Source organism: Dryobates pubescens, chromosome 3 (genome assembly GCF_014839835.1).
Source record: "Dryobates pubescens isolate bDryPub1 chromosome 3, bDryPub1.pri, whole genome shotgun sequence".
NCBI classification, from domain to species: domain Eukaryota; kingdom Metazoa; phylum Chordata; class Aves; order Piciformes; family Picidae; genus Dryobates; species Dryobates pubescens.
The window spans coordinates 7,587,321-7,612,487 of record NC_071614.1 but is presented as its reverse complement, the minus strand read 5'-3'; the positions used below and the strand labels follow the sequence as shown (position 1 = coordinate 7,612,487).

At 43.4% G+C, this 25,167-nt stretch overlaps 1 protein-coding gene across 1 annotated transcript in view; it reads right to left on the bottom strand.

The window, feature by feature from the left end:
* NOL4 (nucleolar protein 4) overlaps positions 1 to 25,167 on the bottom strand; it is a 174,918-nt gene that overhangs the window by 130,317 nt on the left and 19,434 nt on the right. Inside the window, exon 2 of the mRNA XM_054179636.1 lies at positions 9,676 to 9,825. Within this exon, the coding sequence (XP_054035611.1) occupies positions 9,676 to 9,825 (150 nt within the window). The remainder of the gene's footprint in view (positions 1 to 9,675; positions 9,826 to 25,167) is intronic.

The window sequence follows — 25,167 nt, the reverse complement described above, 5'->3', positions numbered from 1 at the left end:
GATCATAGAATCATAGAATCAACAAGGTTGGAAAAGACCTCAAAGATCATCAAGTCCAACCTGTCACCCAACACCTCATGACTACTAGACCATGGCACCAAGTGCCACGTCCAGTCCCCTCTTGAACACCTCCAGGGACGGTGACTCCACCACCTCCCTGGGCAGCACATTCCAATGGCTAACAACTCTCTCTGTGAAGAACTTTCTCCTCACCTCCAGCCTAAACCTCCCCTGGCGCAGCTTGAGACTGTGTCCTCTCATTCTGGTGCTGGTTGCCTTATACAACAGAAGCCTTATTTTAGGGGATAGAAGGGGATTAGTATAAAAGCAACATTTATTATGGGATGCAAATTGGCAAAGATTGTCTCTGGGGCTGAAACAATTGATCTGAAAATGAAGGCTCTAAACGAAGCCACCTTTGAGTGGAAGATCCTACCAAAGATATTTTCAGATTATTTTTTCCTGCTTTTTTATGCCACAGAACAGATGCTTATTTACCTTTCTAAATATGAATACATCGATTATACTCATGCTTTATGGAATCTGGAAAAAAAACACCAACAACTGAACCAGCTGGAATTTAGCATTAAGAAAACCAGCAAGTGCACATATGCACATATGCACTCTCTGCTAACATTTAACACATTTAGTAATGTATTGAAATTAATGGAGCTTACCCATGGATTCATTAGTTGCCTGCATTTGAAAGGAATGCTCCATTTATTCTAATCAAACATCTCTGTCAAAACTCCAGTTCTGCTCAAACATGATGAAAGCTCTCCATGGAAAGCAAGTGAGCTAAGGCCCAGATTTGGTAGGTATGCTCCACTGACTAGAAGGGAAATGGGTTTTATATCTAAATTTGTCCACATAGCAGATGCTTATGTCTCCAACCTCCCACTGCAACACAGTTTTAAGGATGCCCTTCCCTAAATAACACCAGTTTTCACCAACTTCCTCCCCTGTTTTGCTTTGCAATTTGAATCAGTCACATCCTAAGATTTCAGCCTGCATAAATTGGCCTAACACAATAGATGTGACATTAAAAGAGACATGTAGGGGACATAACCCCACAGCTTTCCTTATTCTTGCTGCCTGAATATACATAAGGAGCTCTTTCCAATTTTCAGTGCCAGAAAGCTTACAAACCCCACCCTGAACCTCACGTCCCAGCAGTGCAGACTCCTCTTTGTCTCTCTCATTAAAGAAGGCCAAATGTACTTTGTGAGATGCAGATAGCTGCTTGCTGGCTCTGGCCACGCTCCGAACCAGCTGGCTGAGCACCAGCTGTAGCTGGGAAGCTCTCTAACTAAATTAGCACAAGGCCAAGCACAAAATCTTGTATTTCACCCCTCAGTTCGAGTTTACCAGCTTCTGCACAGCACTGGGCTGATAGAGCCAATGGAGCTGGCTTGCATGTGAGTATTTGAGAGCACAACCTGGAGGCTTGTGACACTTTGGAAGTAACTATACAGAAACATCTTAGTCAGTGGTCTGACTTCAGCACAAAGAAATTGTTTCTGTCCTCTATTCTATCTGAAAGAAAGCAACAATGACTCAGTCCTCCCCTATGCTGTATGTTCTCCCTGCCTTCATCAGCCCTGCTCCCACCTCTCTTCTCGAGGCTGTTTGCTAACAAAACAATAGACTAGAATTAACCAGGTTGGAAAAGACCTTCGAGATCATCGAGTCCAACCTATCACCCAACACCATCTAATCAACTAAACCATGGCACCAAGTGCCTCACCCAGTCTCTTCCTAAACACTTCCAGTGATGGTGACTCCACCACCATCTCATTCAGTGGTGTGCTGCAATAAAGGAATATTTTTTAACTGCAGTTTCACACACACACAAAACCAGCAAGTGCACACAGTTCTAATTTTCAGGAAAAAATATAGCCAGAACAGAGAACTGAAGTGTGGGATACTGCATTACTTACATCCACACACTGGCAATGCAGATCAGCCTAATTTTGGCATGATCTACAAAAAAAACCTGCTCATGCACATGCCTGTACCAATCAAAGAACAATCAGTGCTGATTTACCATATTGATAAAATTACTTGGATTGCTTTAAAAAAACCCCCACAAAACAACCCAACTGTAAGTATACTTTTTTGTGTTTCCCAAATATGAAGCTTTAGAAGTATCTTTAGGGGATTCCTTATTCTTAGCAGTGGTTTGATTGCACATTAGCATATCTTCTGTTGCTTGTGGAAATGTGTTATCTTGTATCTGGATGTGTTCTGTATCACAGACAAATCAGAAAACAAGCAGATTCTAGCAGGTTGGTGTTTTGGTGGTGTGTACTGGATGTAGGTCTTGAAGCTGGATGCTTTGGGGATTGTGAAAGGAAATAAGCAAACAAACAACCCCCCCCCCAACCCCCCCAAACAACACCAGCAACAAAATAGAATCTGGAGCATTAAGCAAAAGTGCAAAAACCACACAGGGTTTGCTTTACCCTCAGAAGTTACATGGTAAGAAGCAAACATTTCCTAACAGTGAAGTCCATTCACACCTACACATACTTGGTTTTAACTCTGAACTCAGAGGAAAACAAGAGCTGAATGGCAAGTTACATGGTAAGAAGTACATGGTAAGAAGCAAACATGGTAAGAAGGAAACATTTCCTAACAGTGCAGTCCATGCACGCCTACACATACTTGGTTCTAACTCTGAACTCAGAGAAAAATAAGAGCTGACTTAAGCAGGTTCAGAGTCAAAACTTTTACGATCTCATTTCATCATTCACAAAAAGTGATATAAAAGATTGTAACACACATCAACCCATCCAAAACACTGCCCAACAATGAAGGCCTTCTAGACTCAGAACCGATCTGCATGCTCTTCGCAGGATCCCATGAAGAGCACAACTACCACAGGGCAAATAGCCCAGCACCTGAGCATGCAATCTGATGTAGACTGGAGCTAAGCGCTGCTTGCCCTCACTACGTACTGCATTCCTACTGCAACACTGCAGGCAGAGAAAACAGGCAAAGCCTCCTTTACGTTCTCCAACGGTTGATTGAAGTGCAGGATGTGATGATACAGCTTGCAGAGCTACTTTTTTTTCTTTTTTATTTGGAAAATTAACAAGCTCTAAAGTGAAAGGCAGATTTTAGGACACATATGGCAGAGAAGGAAAGACAAGTGTGAGGAGAGGGAGTGAAATTTTGCAAGTGAACCCATTAACCCCTAAGGAATTAACATGGAGGATGTATGTGTAGTCTGGAAGATGCAACATGTCAGAAGAGAGATTTTCTGCTTGGTTTATGTGTATATTTTTTTAATTAAGGAGAGTAAGGTGGGGGGTGGGGGAGATGATCCAAAGAAGACTTCCAAGAGGAGAAAGAGAGAGAGAGAGAAGGAGAGAGCGAAGATGGTAATCTGTCCTGGGCCCACAGCCATCAAACCAGGTGGCAGAAATTGGTTTCTTGATGACAGGAGGGCAAGCCTGCCAAGGAAAGTCCTCTCCTTTCCTCAGCAAGAGGTCAGAAGAGAAGGCTGCCACAGGAAAGCAGATCTATTACTGAAGGGAATTTTATCAAGAGTTCACTACCATGCTATACTTGGGGAAATGCTGTTCCCTCTCATGCTAAACTTGTGCTTCACAGCTCCCTTCCCTCCCCTCCCCACGTAGCAGAAGCTGCTTTCTGCGAGGGAAGCGATGGGGAACACCTGCTAGTGGGACCACTGCCAGGACACTCAGCACTTGCCCTTTGCAAAGAACCAAGAACAAGCCCGTTGCAGAAAAGTGCACTTGGCTTGGCTGTTTTGATGTGCACACAGGAATGGTGTGCATGCAAGGATTCAAACATGTTAAGGCCCTGCACAAACATCACATTCTTCTGCTTCCCCAAGGACAAGGTCTGCCCTGAATGGAAACCAGCCAGACCCCAAACCTGATTTAACCTTCCCCCATCAAAGAACTTGTAGTGGAAGGAGACAATCTTATCTGACAGTGCAACCTGTCAAAAAAAATCTCTTCCCTGATGAAAGCACATTCACTGGGCTCCTCAGAAGGGACACACAGGTTCATTCCTGGTTTGGGAAGGGAGTCACACCACGTTTCACAGTCTGAGGAAGGTTGGTTTTTTTAGGGTAACAGGAAAGGGAGGCTACAGCCTGACCCCAAACCAAGAAATGTTTATTACTGTCATTGGCATTACTGACACATGGTGGGATAGATCCCATGACTGGGGTGTGGCATTAGATGGGTACAAGCTCTTTAGGAAAGATAGGCAGGGGAGGAGGGGAGTGTGGCCCTCTACATCCAAGACCAGCTGGAGTCCATGGAGCTCCACCTGTCGTAGAAGCAGAAGTGACAGCCCACAGCTGGGCCTGAGAGGAGACAGAGATGTTTTCCATATTCAGTTTCATCACAGACCATCTGAGCCTCTTGAAAAGTGTAACAAGGCTAATTTTTTTTTCCTGGTTTGCACTGAATCCCAAGAGTTGTCCTAACAGCTTGAGCCTGTTGCATTATGCTGCCACAACTTTTCCCAGTTACTCCCACCTCTGATATACCCCTCAGCACTAGAATTTAAATTTTAGACACCCTGAATAGTTCATCCTGAGAAATGCAGCTCTACAGAGGCACAGAAAGCCTGCTATGGACTTGCTGCACACCTTTCCCAATGCACCAGACAGATTCTTTTCCTGAATGCTTCTCTCTGCTGCATCCCTGTCTCCACTTTGACACCACAGCTCTCCTTTCAGTGTGGGATGCCTATACAAAAATAAGTCCTTCAGGACAGAGTGTGAAAAGTACTATCCCAGACCAATGTAGTTCTTCTTAGGACACTGAACTGCTGCAGTGTGTGCTAGCACAGCCACCTCTATAAGGTTACTCAATAGTTTCTCCTGACCTCCTAACCAATTCCTTGCATCAGCACATTTCACCTCATCTCTTATGGAGCCTGGCAGAGGACCTGAGGGGATTGCAGGACATGCAGGAATCTGTTTGGGTACTGCTGCTTTGCTTGGCACCAAGGAGTGTGCTCTTTTCACCTTCTGCACCTTCTTAGTCACCTGTGCCCCTGCTCAGCAACTGACTCAGCCAAGCCTTGTGAGGGAATTATCTCCCAGATCAAGGCCCTAGACTTTTTCCTTCTTTGTAAACTTCCTTGGCAACCAGAGAACTATCTGAAATTATAAACAGCATGTGAAGTATTCCTTCTGTCTGGCATACTCCAGATATGATTTAAAGTTCTTGGTGTCATTTTATATATATAAGCCAGGTCTGGATTTTGCTGGTGTAGAGCTACCTACAGTTATGCTGGCAAGGAACACAGCCCATCAATCTTACACTGCATACAAGTTGGACACCTGAAATGAGCACAAAACCTGACAATTAAATGGGAAGCTCAATCTTTTTTGGCATATTTTCAAGGTTACTCTCACACATCATCTATATAGGCTTTGTACAATTCCCTTCTCATCCACAGGCTTGCAGAGAAGAAAACAGAACCTTATTCTAAACTTATATACTAAAGCACAGGAGCTTTCACAATTATCTACAGGGTTTGTGCCAAGAAATGATAATGTTTGAGTTTGGTTCATGGCTGTCCCAACTGAAATATAAAGGCTCCCTCCCAATACACTGCTCCTTTAGAGGTACCCCCACCACACAGAATCATAGAATCAATAAGGTTGGAAGAGACTTCAAAGATCATCAAGTCCAACCTGTCACCCAACACCTCATGACTACTAAACTATGGCACCAAGTGCCACGTCCAATCCCCTCTTGAACACCTCCAGGAATGGTGACTCCACCACCTCCCTGGGCAGCACATTCCAATGGCTAACAACCCTCTCTGTGAAGAACTTTCTCCTCACCTCCAGCCTAAACCTCCCCTGGCACAGCATGAGACTGTGTCCTCTTGTTCTGGTGCTGGTTGCCTGGGAGAAGAGACCAACCCCCTCCCGGCTACAGCCACCCTTAAGATAGTTGTAGACAGCAAGAAGGTCTCCTCTGAGCCTCCTCTTCTCCAGGCTAAAGAACCCCAGCTCCCTCAGCCTCTCCTCACAGGGCTGTGCTCCAGACCTCTCCCCAGCCTCGCTGCCCTTCTCTGGACACATTCAAGTGTCTCAATGTCCTTCTTAAATTGAGGGGCCCAGAACTGGACAAAGTTCCAGAACTGGACACATCTTAGTTAACTTCCTGTGCAGCAAAAAATCAGTTGTAAAAATGCCTTCTGCTTCCACACAGTTCAATAAATCAGTGCAGATTACAGATTCACTAACTGAGTCTGTAAGGTGGACTGAACATGCTTCTAGAGGCTCATGCTGATGTATTTTGTGACTCTATCAACAGTTTTAAAACTCTACCTGTTCCAAGTTTGTTACTCTACACAAATGTCAACAGCAATCAGTTAAGTCACTTTTGACAATTTCATATCTAATCATGCTTGAGTGCTACCCAGATTTTAAGTGGATCAAGTTCACTATTGAAACTAGAGACTCATAGATATATAAGCAAATTTATTACTTGAAATCAATATGTTGCAGTTATAGAGTCATAGAATTGTTAGGGTTGGAAGGGGCCTTAAGGATCCTCTAGTTCCAATCCCCCTGCCATGGGCAGGGACCCCTCACACTAGATCAGGTTGCTCAGAGCCATGGGGCCATTACTTTTATTAGACATTCTGGTACAGAAAACCCATGAAAATGTTTATGAACTCAGCAGTTTAGCAATTTTATACTGAAACTGTGGTGGTTTTCTCCCCATCGTTGCTCTGTTAAGATGTTTCATTTACCCAGTCAGAGAGTAGAAGCAGTGTGATCATCACATGCCAGGAATCATGAATAACAAACAGCAGTTGTAGCACACAGGTTGTGAACCATCGTTCCTGTAAAAATTCTTCACTCAAACTATTTGCTGAGTACTTATGCATGATAACTACATTCACAGATCTCAAGGATGATTCACTTGTGACATGTGAATAGAGAAACAAGACTAAATTAATCTCGTTCCCAATCCACTTAATAAAATTAAACCTTGCCAAAGTATTTCAGTTTGATTTATAAAGCTTTTAGTGTATAATGTCTTGTGGCACAGCTACCTGAGGTACTGCCTCTTTCCTCCTGCAATGCCACAGAGGAGATAGCCACTGAGTGGCTTGCTGGAACAGCTTGATGCTGCAGCTCATCATTTTCAGTAAGGCATATTTATGGACAGATCCAGCAAAGGAGCATGTATTTCCCCAGTTAGTTTGGCAGAGTCTGAGGTCTGTTTAGCTAACCTAATTCTCATGTTGAGATATAGAGTTGATATTAGTTTGTTCTAGCTGCACCAGGGGAGGTTTAGGCTGGATGTTAGGAAGAAGTTCTTCACAGAAAGGGTGACTGTCCATTGGAATGGGCTGCCCAGGGAGGTGGTGGAGTCACCATCACTGGAGGTGTTTAGGAAGAGACTGAGTGGGGTGCTTGGTGCCATGGTTTAATTGATTAGATGGTGTTGGGTGATAGGTTGGACTCAATGATCTCAAAGGTCTCTTCCAACCTGGTTTATTCTATTCTATTCTATTCTATTCTATTCTATTCTATTCTATTCTATTCTATTCTATTCTATTCTATGATTTGGACAAACAACAAAAGGATTGCTCAAAGGCTAACCAAGCAGTTCTGTTCTGTTCTGTTCTGTTCTGTTCTGTTCTGTTCTGTTCTGTTCTGTTCTATTTCCCCCCTTATTTTTTAATCTATGGAAATCTTTAAAAATTACATATGTGAGTCCTGTCCTTGGGAAACATGACTCAATGCTCTTAATAAACTAATACACCATGAAATGAATGCACAAATAAATATTGCAGGCTCTGGTAATGACACAAACCTACATTTGAGCATGCTTATCCTCTGTTCATAACAATGTAATAAGCTCAGGTCTCTGTTGCAATAACAGCTGATACCAAACGAAACTGCTGCAAGCCTGCTGTGTGGGGTATTGAATCTGCACAAATGCTTCTCCTCATAGAAGACACACTAGCTGTCTTCCATGCTGTTCACAACAAATAAATCTCTTATCTGGCCTGGAATCATGGGATTCTTCTGGTAGTAAATATTATGCTTGGCATCTATTTGTAAGATGATGACTTGAAGTTGTGTATTTACAGCTGGCAGCATTCCTGATACTTGTATATTATTCTACAAAGTTTGTGACCTATACCTTTGAAGAGCTTACTGAAGTAAAACAAAGTAGAAGGAGAAAGGTCAATAAAAACCTTATTTTTCCTAATGCTTTCTAAAAGAGAAAGCATTAAAATATCTTTGTGGCCAAGCATTAAAGTAGCCAAGGTGACAGATGAAATTTAATTTAGACATTTTGTGTTTGTTCACCTTTAAATAGCACTCCAAAGCCTTGCAAAAGCACACCCAGTGACTGATGACTTACTTCATGTATCTATCTTAAGGTCAATACCACCAGGAACAAATTATAAGACATTTTGCCAAGGGCTTATCCCACAACAAACTGTCTGAAATAGCCTATAAATAAAATATCTGTGAAGGGATTCATGGATACATAGCAAAGATTGTTATGTACCTGAAGAAAACAGTCATGGAAAAATGCTTTTTCTTCTTACAGCTAAAATTGAAGATGTGGGTATCAGAAACTTGGAGTTCCCCCACATTTTGATGACCTCTTATGAATACTGGGTGACACAACTGCAGGTTGGGTAAAGAACACTGTGTTCAGGCCACCTCAGGGCCCTCTGCACAGCCCCCTGACAGCCTTATCCCACTGGGGCTATGGGGAGAGATATCACAGATGCCCTGCACCCTAGCCAGGGCTGTGGGATGGGCCCTGGGTGGGAGCCCCTGCCCTGCTACCATGGGGAAGCCTCCATTGCTTCAGCAGCTGTTAACAGCTGGACAGGTGGATCTAGATCAAGAGCTACCATGGCCCTGCACATGGAGGTTGGGCCACCCAAATCTGGGCAAGCAGGTACATTTGAAGCACCTTGGGAAAGTGCAGTAAATGATTCATTAGCTCTCTGTAAGAAAAGGAAGCGGTGTGGTTGTGCCACTAACCACAAAAGCTATTTAGAGCTATTTTAAGGCAGTGGCTGCTTAGGTCAAGCAGTCACATGCAATTAAACTCTTAAAGATAATAATTTCTTTCTACCCAGACAGTTCATGCAGGTGTGAGAGTTTCCCTCTTGACATCTCTCATACCCAAAGGCTTTCTGACCTTGGGAATTTAGGATATTTACAAGTTTTTCATACCATTAAAACACTAAGTGTACTTAGACTGCAGCAATAAACTCTAAGGCAATGTCATTTATATGCTGAAGTAGAGTGCCTCATTTGGCAAATTTGTGGCAATACCTCCTAAGTCTTCTTTAAGACTTCAGCCACTTAATAATGATTAATGAATACAGAGTTATTAGAGAAATTGTCACACCTCTATAGAAAGAATAAATTCTCTGCTTGTACCAATGAGAAAAATCTCTGCTGAAGTCAATGGATCTGTCCCCTGTGACACTGAAAAATGTCATTTCCAAACTGTGTGTTTCCATACTGCACTACTGGAGGTTCTCTGAAACAGATTTGAGGGTGAAGGCTGCAGTACTAATCCAGTTGGAAGAAACACAAATTGCATGCCACGGGCACAAGCCCAAATAATTCATGCTTTTAGAGGCTGAGGTTCACTTTTGGTTGGTGTGTTTACTTACAGCTTTGTATGTTCTCTTTTGTCCAGCATGTTTTCTGATTTGTTCTCCATTAGGCCCAGTCTCAACATGCATGGAATAGATAATGTCAAAGAAATCTTCTACGACGGCTACCCGCCGTAAAGACAGCTTCTCATCTACACCTACGCCATCCTGAAAGGGAAAAAAAACAAAGAGAGAGAAAAGAAACAGTAAGGAGGATGGGACAAATAGATGAATTATTATAATCATGGGACACATACTCCATATAACAGAGAACTGAAGACACTCCCTCTTGAGATCTGAAGATCACCCACCCTGCGAATGACAGAAACAACGTTATGGGAAGGCTGTATGATCCAAAGGATCACACAGAGCCTTGCAAGCAGTCTGTTTTGCCAAGCCAGGGCATTTGGTCTCCTGATAAGAAGTGACTTTTCACTCTAGTATGTAAAGAACCAAACGAAAAGTATCTGTGCTACTTTCTCCAGACGCACAAACGAGATTCAAAGGCAGAAGCAGACCCAGACACATGGCACAGAAATGCGTTATGAGGCTGTTTAATAAGAAAGCAATAGCTCTTTCATCCTCTCATTCCCCTCCCAGTAAATCTGCACCTAGCATTTCATAAAGGTATTTAATAAAAGGGTTTAATTCACAGGTGACAGAGCTGATTATAGTTATGAATACAAAGGAAGCTGTTACAAACAATTTACCCCTGCGAAACCTGCTTGAAAATACACCACATGAATGCATAGTGCAACGTGAGGGGGGGAGAAAAGGGATGTTATTTAAAATTTGTGATCACACAGATGTCTGCTTGGAACAAGTGACAGAAAAGTGAGGACACCTACCATATGATTTTCAAAAGTGACAGTGCCACGGTAGCTAAAGACTTCTAAACAGAAAAAGTCCCCAGTGTCTCTGAAGTTAATCAGCGCTGTTCAGGCCTGTCTTTAAACCCAACCACCCACCTGAAGGGTTTTTGTTCTACAGCTGTCTGTGGCTTCAATTCTAATGAAGGGACAGGAAGTGGGACTCCTGTTTCTCCAGAGCAGCCATCCATTCAGCAGGATAAGTTGTAATATAACTTAAGTATATGAAGAATAAAGTAGGAATGGCCAATTCACTTGTAGGGCAACACAGTGTTTGAATTGAGACCCCTGGAGGCAGCAGTGTCACCTACCCCTCAATGTGTATTTTAAGCTATAAGAGTGCTCCAAAATGACCACATTTAGACTAGACTAGACTAGACTAGACTAGACTAGAATAGAATAGAATAGAATAGAATAGAATAGAATAGAATAGCAGAAACCAGGTTGGAAAAGACCTTCGAGATCATCGTGTCCAACCCATCATCCAACACCATCTAATCAACTAAACCATGCAACCAAGGACCCCATCAAGTCTCCTCCTAAACACCTCCAGTGATGGTGACTCCAACACCTCCCTGGGCAGCACATTCCAATGGCCAATCACTCTCCCCATGAAGAATTTCTTCCTAACATCCAGCCTAAACCTCCCCTGGTGCAGCTTGAGACTGTGTCCTCTTGTTCTGGTGCTGGTTGCCTGGGAGAAGAGACCAAGCCCCACCTGGCTACAATCTCCCTTCGGGTAGTTGTAGACAGCAATAAGGTCTGCCCTGAGCCTCCTCTTCTCCAGGCTAAGCAACCCCAGCTCCCTCAGCCTCTCCTCATAGGGCTATGCTCCAGATCCCTCCCCAGCTTTGTTGCCCTTCTCTGGACACATTCCAGCAAGTCAACATCTTTCCTAAACTGAGGGGCCCAGAACTGGACACAGGACTCAAGGTGTGGCCTAACCAGTGCAGTGTACAGGGACAGAATGACTTCCCTGCTCCTGCTGGCCACACTGTTCCTGATCCAGGCCAGGATGCCATTTGATAACACCATTACTGCTGCTGTAATTCATGCCATGACAAAACCAATTTACATTGATCCCTCTGTGACAAAACACATGCAATTTTTGCTGTGCTGACCAAATAAAGCCAAAAGATGAAAAACAAAAAGGTAATCATTATTTATGATCCCCAGCTGCCATCCCCTTGCTCCTAAGCTCTTGCTAACCCGTTCCAATGAGTTTGCTGGATGTGGAAAAACATGATTTCTTTTTCTCTCTGCCCCTATTTTCACTCCAGCCCATTTCTATTTATTTTGCATAGAGTTCATAGAAAAGAAACCAAATAATCCCAATGGCTCTGAAGAAGCCCCCAGGGTGACACAAAGGAACTGTGACACACTGCCAGTAGTAATGGAGAGAATGTCACTGTCTTTATAGTGTAACTTCCTAAATCTGCATAACTCCAAATTACACTGGGTTAGGAGGTGTTGATCCCTACCAGCTAGACAAGTTTTGTCCCTCCTGCTCCAGCACACCCAAGCTTCTTCAGAGGGTAGCCTGACCAAAGCTAGTCCCTTCCATCTGCACAGCAGGTTGTGCTCTTCATTGCCAGGAGATGGCTGGAGCAGAGCAGAACTCCTGCACATGTGTGACAAGACGACTGTCACAGTCCTGACAGAAGTGATGGTGTTGCTCAAGGTGAGGAGAAAGTTCTTCACAGAAAGAGTAATTGGCCAGTGGAATGTGCTGCCCAGGGAGGTGGTGGAGGCACCATCCCTGGAGGTGTTCAAAAAAGGATTGGATGTGGCACTTGGAGCCATGGTTTAGTTGTTATGAGGCGTTAGGTTATTAGGTAATAGGTTGGACTTGATGATCTCTGAGGTCTTTTCCAACCTGGTTGATTCTGTGAGTCTGTGCAGGAAGATAAGAAATTTGCAGTGCAGTCTTTACCACAGGTTAAAGCCTCAGATAAATCAGCTGGGAACAGGTGCTCTGACAGCATAGCTCCCATGCCATCAAAAGTTCCTAACATTTCACTGACCACCAGCTCAAAAGTTTCGTGGCATCATGACAGGTTCTGCTACCAGCATCGTTAAGGATTTGCTTGGTACTGCCTGTCACTATTGCCCACCATTTAAACAACAACAACAAAAAAGCTTTAAAGATGGGGCCAACAAAAAAAGAATCCAGATCTTTGCAGCTTTAATCTTCAGGGGAATTCACACATAAGCTCTGCAGGGGGAGCCCATCTTCAATCATTATTTTCTCACCACCCCAAGGGCACGGTGGGATCCCTAATGATTTCAAACACTCCTATTATGACGGCAGCGTTATCTCCTGCCGCTCTCCAAACACTCAGAAGTTTGTAGTGTTGATTAACTGATAAGGATTTAATCTGTTTATTACTAATGAGTTTTGGTTTAGGAAATTTCCTGGGGGGGAGCTCTCCTTCTTTAATTAAAGAGAAATGCATCCCAAAATATTAATTTACAATCCGAGATGTCACCTCAGTAGAGCTGACACATGCAAACATTGGGAATACATTCAAAGAAGAAACTCAAATCCAAAACTCATATCACTGCTTTTGTTTGCCATAGTGGGAAGTTCTCTTTTATGATGGTTCTCCTACCCCCCTCCCAGGACACCAATACCCAAAGATAAGTAGCCCTGATGTAGATATGGTCTTGAAGCTGCATTTCTCCGTCCAGCTGAACAAAACAGCAAGCATTGCCTACTACTACTAAAAATACAAGGCAGCAAGATCTACACAAACTCTCTGTCATGCCTCCTAATTGAAGTGCCAGATAATGAATACAAACTCTCCAAATCCTGTCAGTCAAAAAGGGAAAAATAAGGTGGGGGGAGGAGATGGGAAATGGTTTAAATGGAGTGGAAACTTCTTCAGGGGAAGACAGTGCTGCTCTTTAACATCTATACTTGCAACTCTGTCATATCTGGATGATATGACAGATATGTTGGATGATAGGTTGGACACGATGATCTTGAAGTTCTCTTCCAACCTGGTCTATTCTACTCTATTCTATTCTGTTCTATTCTATTCTATTCTATTCTATTCTACTTTTGTCTGGTGGGATCTGGACATAGAATCATAGAATCAATAAAGTTGGAAAAGACCTCAAAGATCCTAAGTCCAACCTGTCACCCAAGACTTCATGGCTACTAAACCATGGCACCAAGTGCCACATCCAACATGACTAGGTCAGGCTTCATTGTGCTTGGTGCTGTACAAGGCAGTAAGGAAGCCCTTGCTTCAGAAAGCCTGTAGTGCTGCAGAAGGTGCTGCATGGCTGTCAGTAAGCTGTTGAGCCCACCTGGCAACATGCAGCACTGCACAGGGAGGTGAGCCTTAGCTGCACAAGCAATACACCAGATGAGTAAGTTGAATAAGGTAGCTACTTACTGAGATTTTTGATGCCCCAACACTGACATCCCAATAAGTAAAAAGCTGAGCAAATGATACAGCCCCAAATCTCTATTTAAACCATGAAGTCTCTGAAGTGGACACAGTTGTATCAGGCTTTCCTGCCATATGCCATTACACTACACTTTTATCCTGAAATTGCTGTTTGACAGAGGCATTAACAAAGCTGCTCTACTTTATAAGCTGGCTTTGGGTGAAAATTTTCACAGTGCCTAAGGGGACAATTTTTTTTTTAGCTTCAACTGAGGCTAAAAAGAGGCAAATGAGGGAATACATGATAATGCTATTCAGATGTCTGAAAGGCTATGAAATGTCCACAAGGGACAGGACAAGTAATAGGCTTAAACCACAGCATGGGAGATTTACATTAGGAAAAACTCACTATTGATGTGGATGGTCACGTACAGTAACAGTTTGCCTGGGGAGCCTGTGTCACAGGAGGATTTTGAGACTAGGTTAGACAAATATCTCAGGGATAGTTTAAGTAAATCCTGGCTTGGATAGACCAGATATTAATTGAGTTCCTTCTTGATAACTCTATGGCTGAGAAGCTTAAATGCCCCTTTGAAAGTAGCTTGGGTGCTAACAACTCTGGAATAGCAAGGAGGATATTTATAAATCACTGAGGTATTTTTAGAACTTCCACTCATTATGGCCAGAGTCCAAGCCCTACTTTTAAAAAATCACTTTGGAACAGGAGCCTCACTGAATGTTTCACTTCAAAAATTGGACTTAGGCTCTTAAACCTTTTAGGTCAAACTTCATCCCACTTGTTCCAGCCACCACAGAGGTATGCTCCTATCCTAAACCAGATTCCTCTCAGATTCCTCTCTGGCCACCAGCACGACAGGCACTGCCAAGATACAATTCATCTTCACAGCTGCTGGAATGGTTTCAATCTCTACCAGTGAGAAATTACTTAATTTTACTCTTTGTATTGCAGGGTTTCCTGTTTACTCTTGTTTTTATTTTCTTATTCAGTGCTCTTCCTATGTTCTTCAGATGCAAATAAATAGATGTTTCTTTTCATATCCAGCCCTACAAATTCTGTTTACATTCTCAGATTGAAGTTGTTTCTTTGTTTGTTTTTAGACATCTACACAAAGAATAAATTTCTGGACAGAAGTGACTTTTACACAGCTAAGGATCCCTTTGAACAAGGATGCTTGAGGAGGGAGTCAGTCTCTTTCCTTGAGGTGGAACCTACAGGGCTAGTGGGAGTAAAGAAGGGGGAAAAAAAAGTTTGCCAGTGAATTGAACAGATAAAAATCTTTTTCAAGACAGCAAAGAGATCTGTAAAATGAAAGGCTGTCAGTTTTACAGTTACTTTGAAGGGGAGAAAACAAAATTTAACACAGGCTTTTAAAATTAAAGCCATTAAAACCAAAGTGCTTGCAATTCCTTGCTTGACATAGCTGGACCCTCTCCTGTGAAACTTCTTGGGAGAAACAGGTCTCATAAAACCCCCTCCCAATTCATAAATGAATAAAAAAAACAAACCCACTCTATAAGCATCTTTACAATGTTTGAAAAGAATTCCTATAAACACAGAATAGACTGAAACAGAAAATAAAAGTAAAAGGCTTGGTTGGTGGTTTTATAGAAAATGTTCAGGTCTATAAAAAGCTCTTGTAAAAGCATCAAAGCCAAAAGCATCTACAAAACATTAGGAGTAGATGGAAATAACTGTCAAGTGAAATATTCCATGAAATAACATAAATCACATGGAATGAAGCTGGAGGTGGGGAGATTCAGGCTGGATGTGAGGAGGAAGTTCTTCACCATGAGAGTGGTGAAGCCCTGGAATGGGTTGTCCAGGGAGCTGGTTGAGGTCCCGTCCCTGGAGGTGTTTAAGACCAGGCTGGATGAGGCTCTGGCCAGCCTGATCTAGTGTGGGGTGTCCCTGGCCATGGCAGTGGGGTTGGAACTAGATGATCCTTGTGGTCCCTTCCAACCCTGACTGATACTATGATACTATGATACATGGAACTGTAAGACTGCTTTAAATGCAGAAATATGACCTGCAACGTTTTCCTCAGACAACCAGGCCAGGTGACAGTGGAGTTAAAGCACATTTTGGTCACCACACCTCCGCTGACTAGTGTGGCCTTTTGCAGCCTTGAAGGTGCTTTTCATCTGCACAGGAAGCAAAGCCTTTTGTTGATTAAGACACCAATCTGAAAGAACTACATCCTCACCAAAGGTTTTGCACACAACCCCCCCACCTTGTTAGCCTGCATGCAATGAGCTCTTGACATGATTGTCTGCAGGCATTTTACTCCCTTTGGTGTCAGCCCTGGAAAATTTTGTACAGGAACTGTCAGTAGGAACCAGGGGTCATTTATGGATAACCATAGAAAGATAGAATGGCATAGCTTGGAAGGACCTTAGAGATCATATGCTCCAAACTTCCTCCCATGGGCAGGGACTCCTCTCAACTAGACTCAGCTGCACAAAGCTTCATCCAACCTGGCCTTGAACACCCCCAGAGAAGAGGCAGCCACAACCACTCTGAGCAATGTGTTCCAGAGTCCCACCACCCTCATACTGGAGCACTTCCTAAGATCCAGTCTAACTCTACTCTCGCTCAGCTTGAAACCATTCCCCCTTGCCCTGTTGCTAGACACCCTTGTGAAAAGTCCCTCTGCAGCCTTTCTGTAGGATCCACTCAGGTATTGGAAGGCAGCTAGAGGGTCCCCCTGGATTCTTCTCTTCTCTAGGCTGAACACCCCCAGCTCCCTGTAGTGGTGGCGAATCCCGGAAGCAGAATCCAGCCGAAAGGGACAGTGACGGAAGGAAGACTGAGAGAAAGTCCCAGCTCTCCTGGGTCTAACCTCACCTCCCACAATCCTACCAATGAAATTCGTTTAGAATACCAAAATATTTTACAAACATTTAGCCAGTGTGCCCCTTTCTTAAAGGCACAGTGTCAAACGGCCACACTCCCTCAGCCTATCCTCACAGCAGAGGTCTTCCAGCCCTTGGATCATCTTTGTGGCCTCCTCTGGACTCGCCCCAACAGCTCTGAGGTCCTCTTATACATTTGTCTGCAGAATTAAGTTAAACTAAGTGATCAGTTCTGTGAAAATCCCAATTATACATTATTTCCTTTATCTGCTTGCTCAGTCACTGTAAAAAGATCAGCATTTTAAGAGTGATGACCATTTAAGAATGTCTCATTCCCCCCCCAGAAATGAACAAATCTAGTTCCATCAGCACATTGATTTGAATTCCCATGTTATTAGCACATCCATTTGATTATCTAAATATTTCCTGTCAGCACAGTATAAATCTACAGCTGATCAAAAGTTATAAGTATTTGATAGCTATTATTAAGCAGCCTAAAAATAAATAAATGGATCATTTCTATCCAGCTCCTAATGGAAAGTGTCTATAACAGCAGTAGCAGTATTTATTATTTGAAATTTATGGTTTCTGTTCCTCATGATATGATGCTTGAACAGCAAATCTCACATTTTACCAGCAGATGGAGACAAGAAAAATCAGAGTTACATTAAGGCAGAACCATTTCCAGCTGACAAAGTCATCTCTCTGGAACCTTTAGCACAGCAAACCCTAGAAAGACTAAAGCAGTAATCTAGGATATGGCAGCAATGAGTCAAACTGACCTAGATCTTGAAGAAACAAAGATAATACAGTGAAGTAAGATGCTAAATGAATATGCCATTTGAGATGAGAGACTTCATCTGAACAACAGACAGAAAGTTTGGGGATGTTATGAAAGCTGTAGGTGAGAAAAGGTCCTCTAACTGTCTTGATAGGGGAGTTCAAGAGACCAAATAAACAGCAAGAGAGAGCAAATCAATACTGAGAAGGCCCTTTCTCCTCCATCTCTTGGACCAGTCCAGGTGTTGGGAAAACAGCAAAGCCAAATCTCTGTTCATAAACAGTAAGAGGTGAGTTCTGAGTGCCGTATACTTCCAAAAGATCCTACCCAAAAGTATTATCCTGCTGAGACCTTTCAGGTGAGGCCATCATCTGCTATTAAATTAAGCTCTAGCAATTAGAGGTAATGGATTGTGAAATCCAACATGTCAAACTGCAAAATAAGGCCTGTCACTTTTCTCTCCTTAAGTGTAGTAAAATGGGCCTGGAGGTTATCATATGACAGACAAGGTACCTTTGAATGTATTTTCAGAGGCCCCTTTGGTGAGAACAGCAAAATAACCTGCCCACTGGTCTCTGAGATAATTATGTAAAGCTCTTTCCATATTGGAGGACAGAAACATCATCTTTCTTTAGCAGTATGGATGGATAGGCAGACCAGAGTTAGAGCAGGAGAAGACCTCTGAAACAAAACACAGAACATGTCTACTGGCTCTTGTATCTCCCACAGAAAATCAGCATGCACCTGGGAAGCAAGAGGCAATTTCAAAAAGCTGTCTCAAGATCAGCTGCACTCAGAGCCCCAAAGAAATGGCAAAGACCCCTGTGGGTCAGGCAGAGCCTTGACTGAAGTTTAGTCTTCACAGTTAAGAGCTACTTGTAAACGCAGTACTCTTTTTCCCTCAATGCACTAACTCCTGATTATTTTTTTTCCTCAGGTGTTTAAACATGTACACAACCATTATGAACAAAAACAGGGCACAAGGCAGGCCACACTCTGCTCTTTGTGAAATCTGTTGCTGCAAGCTAACCAACACCATGAGCTGTATCTTCATGACCGAGCTAGTACCACAGGAGCAGTTGATACCAAGGAGCTGGTTCCACACTGTATGTATTTCCAGCCAGCTCTAACAGTTCCTCTGTACTGGCCACTCATTTCTGGTTGCAAGCCAGCAGCTGCACACCTGGAACAAATGCCAGTTTTCTTTCACAGACAGGAATCAAATTCTTTCACTGAAAAACCATTGCAGTGTGACATGACAGACAGCGAGCACAGTCAGGAGCTTTGTTTCAAAGGCATGTTCCTTCTCCAAACTAAAATGCCAGTGCAGAAGCAGCCACAGCTTCCTTAGAAGGACAGTGAGCTAGGATTTTTCACACAAGCATGCTGTGGTGAACATCACCCAAACCAAGGAGGAAGAAATTGAAGTATCTAGCTCAAGGGGACACATGGTTCCACTGTGACTGCGGAGAGCAGAAAGAAGCTGAACAAATCCCCTGTTCTGACCTGGAGAGCACAAAATATGACAGTTCTTTGTATCCACACAGTACTTTGCTAAGCATGAAATTTTTTGCTTTTCCCAAATAAGGCTACCAGGATAAAGCAACCAATGGTCTTCACATATGTTTGAGTGTAAGGGACTGCAAAACGAATGGGCATGCATCCTAGAGAGGACAAGTTTAGTATGTTTTGTGGCTTTCCCTAAACTGCAATACCTGGTGTTGTCTTCAGCTCAACAGAAAGAAATTGGCAAGCTGCTACCTGTTAGCTCTTAACAGCCCTGCCATGTTCCAAACCCGAGCAGTTACCCAATTCTGTTTCAAAGTGTGCTGTACTTCACAGGTATTGAAGCACTAGGGGAACGCAACGTAGATCTATAATGCCACCTTTTTTCAGACTGATGAAATGCAACTACTGCACGCCAGAAGTAACCTCACACTCCAGTGAAACTTAAATAATGAGAACTCATTGCCCCAAAGTGCTACCTGTGAAATTAAATGTATATTTTTAAATCGTGTTCCAAATGCTCTGATGTGGAAGGCTGCTCGCAGAGGGAGCTTGATTAATAAATAACATGATAATGCAAGTGCCAAGAGCTACAGACTGCAGTCAGGTGCCAAGATGATACCACACCACAGATCAACACAGCTCAGTGGCAAAACCTCTACAAAAATAATAAACTGTTTCAAAAATAAACTAAATTGTTTCACAATAATTAATTGATTCAAAATTCTAATTAATTACCCACCTGGATGCATTCCTGTGGGGACCACCCTAAGTGATCCTGCTTTGGCAGGGGGGTTGGACTGGATGATCTCCTGAGGTCCCTCCCAACCTCTAATATACTGTGATACTTGCAAAAGTCAGGGGAACAGGATGGGTTTGAAGACTGCTAATGGGACATAGTGGTTTTGTGTCTAGTTGTCCAGGTCCAACTCCAGCAAGGGCTTTGTTCCTTGAAGTTACTTCCACTTTCTACCTGCTCCTGGATGCAAGAAACAGCCCTGGAGTGGCTGGAGATGGAATGAGTGACCTAATCTCTCCCATCCATGTTCCTGCAACAGCTGCTCACTTGCTTATACAAATTGAGTTCATGGTCTCAGCACAGGTCCCAAAGGACAGCTGTCTCCATCACCAAAACCACTGCTACAACAGACCATTAGATGCCATTAATTGGTAACCTCATTAGCAACATCAGTAAAGTCACTAGGGATCAGAGTTGAAGTTGCACTGGTGCTTTACAGGCAGTTTATGGTAGGGACAGATGAGAAAATGTTAGGGCCTTTGTATCACTCGCACAAAACCCTGGTGCAAAGCACAGAGTAATGACAACTGTCCCCAGCTCCAGCGCCAACAGGGAAGGGAGTCTCCAAGACACCCTGGGGCACCTGTGTAGCCTGGTTCTCTGACCACATTACCAATATACTTCCCACACTGGAAGCAAGCTGTTTGTTGCAGGGAGCAAAGAGGTATTTTCAAGACTAAATATTCCTGGAGTATAAACTAACAGGCTCTAATGCAAGTTCCTCTGGATTTCTGCAATGATAAATGGGCAGGGAACGCAAAGGGGCTTGCTGTAATTGCACAGGTAATGTTACCTCACCAGGGATACAGGTCACTGGGTTCTCAGCACTCAGACCAGTACAAAAATGAATACCTGGGTCTGTGCTTGGCACACTGGCTTCTGCCTGTTGGTGGTTTTGGCAGTGGTGTTACAGCCCTAATGGCCAAAGCGAAGCAGAAACTGTAGTGAGAATCTAGGTCTGTTCTTAGATGAAGCCACACAGTACCCAGAAAAATCAGGCAAAACACAATCTCTCCACCAGGTCTGAAAGAGAAGCAGTAAATGTCATATCAGATACTGGCAATAAGTTTCCGGTGAGGCCAGCAAATGCCACGAACAAAATATCTAATGAAGTTCTTCAGGAAAATTTCATTATGCAAAAGTTATCCTTCCAATAATACATTAAAAAAAAAACCAAACCAAGAAGAGTTTTGATCCTATCTCAAACCCCAGGGGGAACTTGTGCATTCAAAAGTATCATCAAGCTAAATTAACTGCTACACAAAGAATATTGTGCTAATATTTGTGTGTGTGTGTGTGTGTAAAGATCAGGTTTTACCCAATGAAATTATCTCAGCACGCTTATGTGGGGCTCTTTAACAACTTCTTAATTAAATTACCTTTCCCTAATTCTAATTGTGGTGGTTTGCTTTCCTCCCCCCCTCCACAACAGCACGTTCATGGGTAACCCAGGCAAGAACAAGTGCCAGATGCAAAAGCCTGTGTGTCTGTGAGGAAGTGCTGCTGCAGATAGTCCGATTATTTACACCATTTTGTTCCCCCCTCTTTTTCTTCTTCCTGCCTTCCTTAGCCATACACAAAGTGCACAGCATGAAGAGGCCAATCCTTGCCAGCAGAACCAAGTTTTGAAAAACACTGCTCAACCATATGTTCAGCCCTGACCAGCGTGATAGTTAGGAGGCTGACATCTGCAGATGGAGAGTTCATATCACCACTCAGCACAAACATGCTGCTACTGTACACTGAAGTCAATATTAGCCAGACTTTGCTTAGGAGAAATTTTCAACACTGATCTCCAGTTTCATCTTGCCAATTAATTTTTTGCCCCAGTAATGTAAACTAAATATATCTCTGAAAAGAATCTAAGAGGAAAACAGTGGTGATGGCTGAAAAAAAGGGAGCCTTTGCAAATCCTGTTGGTGTTCTTCAGAAGGAAAATTCTTCTGTACCAAATATCTCCTTGGAGCTGTTTGTGTGACAGCAAACACTTGCTGTTGCTAATGCTCCACATGATGAACCTCAATGAAAGCCCCACCGAACTCTGTGTGGCCTATAGGGTTGTACCCTAAGAGAATACAACCATCTGAAAGAGCCTCCCAAACCTCTCTCAAGACTCTGTAGTTTTTCCCTCAATAAACTCTATCAACCTTTCTTTCAGTAACCACTCTTAAGAACATGAGTCTTTCTTGTCATATTTAATGCTCTTCTGAAAGCAGTGAGAACACTCAAATGTTTGTGGGAGTGTTACTGGGTTTTCTTACAGAGGCAGTAAGGTAAAATGCATTTTCCCTACCACTTTTTACTTTTTCTCCCCTTTGCTCCACTCTCAATCTGCAATTCCTCATGCAGTCCAGACACTTTTTTTTCCCAGGGCTTAAACAGATTTGTAGGTAGCAGTTTCCACAGGGACTGTGTGAGTGTTCTCTCAGGCATGCTCAGGCCACTCGTCCAAGGGCTGGGAATCAAAATCTGTGTCTGTTCTGCCACTGGCAATGAAATTCAGTGGGTTCATGCCTGCGTCCTTCATTCAGACCTTTACTGCACAGCAGCCCCCTTCCTCAAAAGCCTGCATTTAAAGGTATTCCTCTATGAATGCTACATGTTTTGCAGTCTAAACTAACATGCACATACATCATAAAACAGGAGAGTGGATGGACTATATGCCTTTATTATGTTGCTTTGAAACTGAAACAGACACAGAATCACACAGAATCACCACGGTTGGAAAAGACCTCAAAGATCATCAAGTCCAACCTGTCACCACAGACCTCATGACTAAACCATGGCACCAAGTTCCCCATCCAATCCCCTCTTGAACACCTCCAGGGATGGTGACTCCACCACCTCCCCGGGCAGCACATTACAATAGCTAACAACTCTCTCTGTATAGAACTTTTTCCTAACATCCAACCCAAACCTCCCCTGGCGCAGCCTGAGACTGTGTCCTCTTGTTCTGGTACTGACTGCCTGGGAGAAGAGACCAACCTCTGCCTGTCTACAACCTCCCTTCAGGTAGTTGTAGAGAGTAATAAGGTCACCCCTGAGCCTCCTCTTCTCCAGGCTAAGCAACCCCAGCTCCCTCAGCCTCTCCTCACAGGGCTGTGCTCAAGGCCTCTCCCCAGCCTCGTTGCCCTTCTCTGGACACTTTCAAGTGTCTCACTATCCTTTTTAAATTGAGGAGCCCAGAACTGGACACAGGACTCAAGGTGTGGCCTAACCAGTGCTGAGTACAGGGGCAGAATGACTTCCCTGCTCCTGCTGGCCACACTATTCTTGATGAACAGTACTATACAAAACCAGGGACATCACAGATTAAAGAAAAACCAAATGGTCACCTAGCCCCCTAGCCCACCCCCCCTGACAGAAAAGGGACTGTCTTCTGTTGCTCATGATGTACTTTCTTCTGTCTTGTCTTGAATGACTCTCCTGAGGTAGCTCTCATTGCTGCTTCTGAGTGACTATTTTACAGACTACTAGAGATAAATGCAGAATTTTGGCTAAGTCCCTGCCAAGTACCTGCTACAAAAGGTTTGCAGACTGCTGTGAGCCATTTCTTAGTTATGCTCACTTGGAAGACAGACATGGCATTAACACACATTAGGACTCACTTGGGGAATAGTTTCCCTGCCATACTAGATCATATCTGCTGAGAAAGAGCCAGCAAGGGCCTCCCAGTGGCAATGAGAAACAGGTGATACCCTCCCTAAGGCTTTGCCATATCCCTGCCTTGTTTCCAGCGTAGCTGTCAATTCCTCCTCTGCTCCTGCCAGTATCAGCTTCCCTTGCAAGGAGCCCAGCACATTCCTTCTTCAAGAATAATAAAATACTTGAAAGTCCCATTGAAAACTCACAGTGATTTTAATAAATTGTGGCTCCCAAATTGTCCTATTCTTTCACAAATGATGCTCTGCTTGCACAGGAGCAGGGACACAGCATTATTATTTCAGTTCCTCAGCAAGGCTGATGCAGAGATCAGTTTGATGACCAGGTTGGAGGTGGCTATGGGTATAAAGCTTCCAACCTATGTTACAAGGAAAGCCAACAGCTGTTTTCACCTTGCTGCCAACACGAATGACATTTTTATTCTGCTGAACAAAACGTTACCAAGGACTGAAACTGTAGCTGAAATATTTTGCTTCTTTCTGCATCAATTCAACATTGAACTGCTGCTTCTGAAATGCTGCTGTGCCTACAGGAAGCTGCAACTTTCTCTTCTCAAACCTTCACTTTTTCTTCACATCAGGCTTGATTCTTCCTGGACTACATTTCCCGAGACACACTGCAAAAGGAGAGCATGCCCAGTATGAAACATTCAGTAACACCAAGGATGCCAGCGTAGTAGGAAATCCTGTGTCACATCTCTCTCTGTAAATACATTGCACCCACTCACTGGCTTGCACTTTATAGCAACCACTAGCTCCAAATAACCTAAAAGGCTTCACAGCGCTTGCACCAACAGATGGAGTCAGCTATGTGGACTATGTACTTTAGCTGCATCATTCAAGCCTTGTCTGTGCTGAGAGAAATATGTTATTAATTCATTGATGAATCACATCTGCTACCCAAACCATGTATCAGGCCAGTCCTCCCTCACTAGGAAAACTCTGCACTCAAACCCCTGTGTCTGCAACTGCCAAATCAGCACAGATCACCAAGAAGTCGTTCAAAAAGACCACGCCGACAAGCCCTGTTCTGTTCTGTGCAAATAGCCTATTACTGCCCTGTTGTTTTGAGTGCTCCAGTCTTTAAAAGGAAATGACACAGTAATTTCCCATCAAATCAAATCATTTCTAGCATAACTTTTCATTGGGGGTGCTCTGCATGTATCCTGGAATTTGTTTCCTGGGGAGACAGCAGGCACAGCTGCATGTCTGGTAAATATGTGTGTTTGGGGTGGGGTTTTTTTTGCAAATGGGTGTGCATGAAGCTTAATTCAATTTGGTTCAGCAATACTTCACCAGCATGGCAAGCTGGCTAACTGCTGCCTAGCAAAAACAAACAGACCCCTGAGATAGCTGTCACCAGCTGGTACAGCTGCGTTTAGGACCGGGTTTAACTCTGTGTCTGGGGGGTTATCACGTCTGTCTGTTCACCACCACAGCCCATTGCCCATCTCCATCAGTCATGTTTAACAGCAGCCTGCCATCTGAGGGGACTTCACAATACAGTGCCATCACTGCACTCTCCTCCAGGGGTCAGGAATAGTTTCTTCAGGCTTTCTGACAAGCACATTTTATGATTTCAGATGATACTCAAAAAAAAATCTGTCTGAAACTCTGTCAT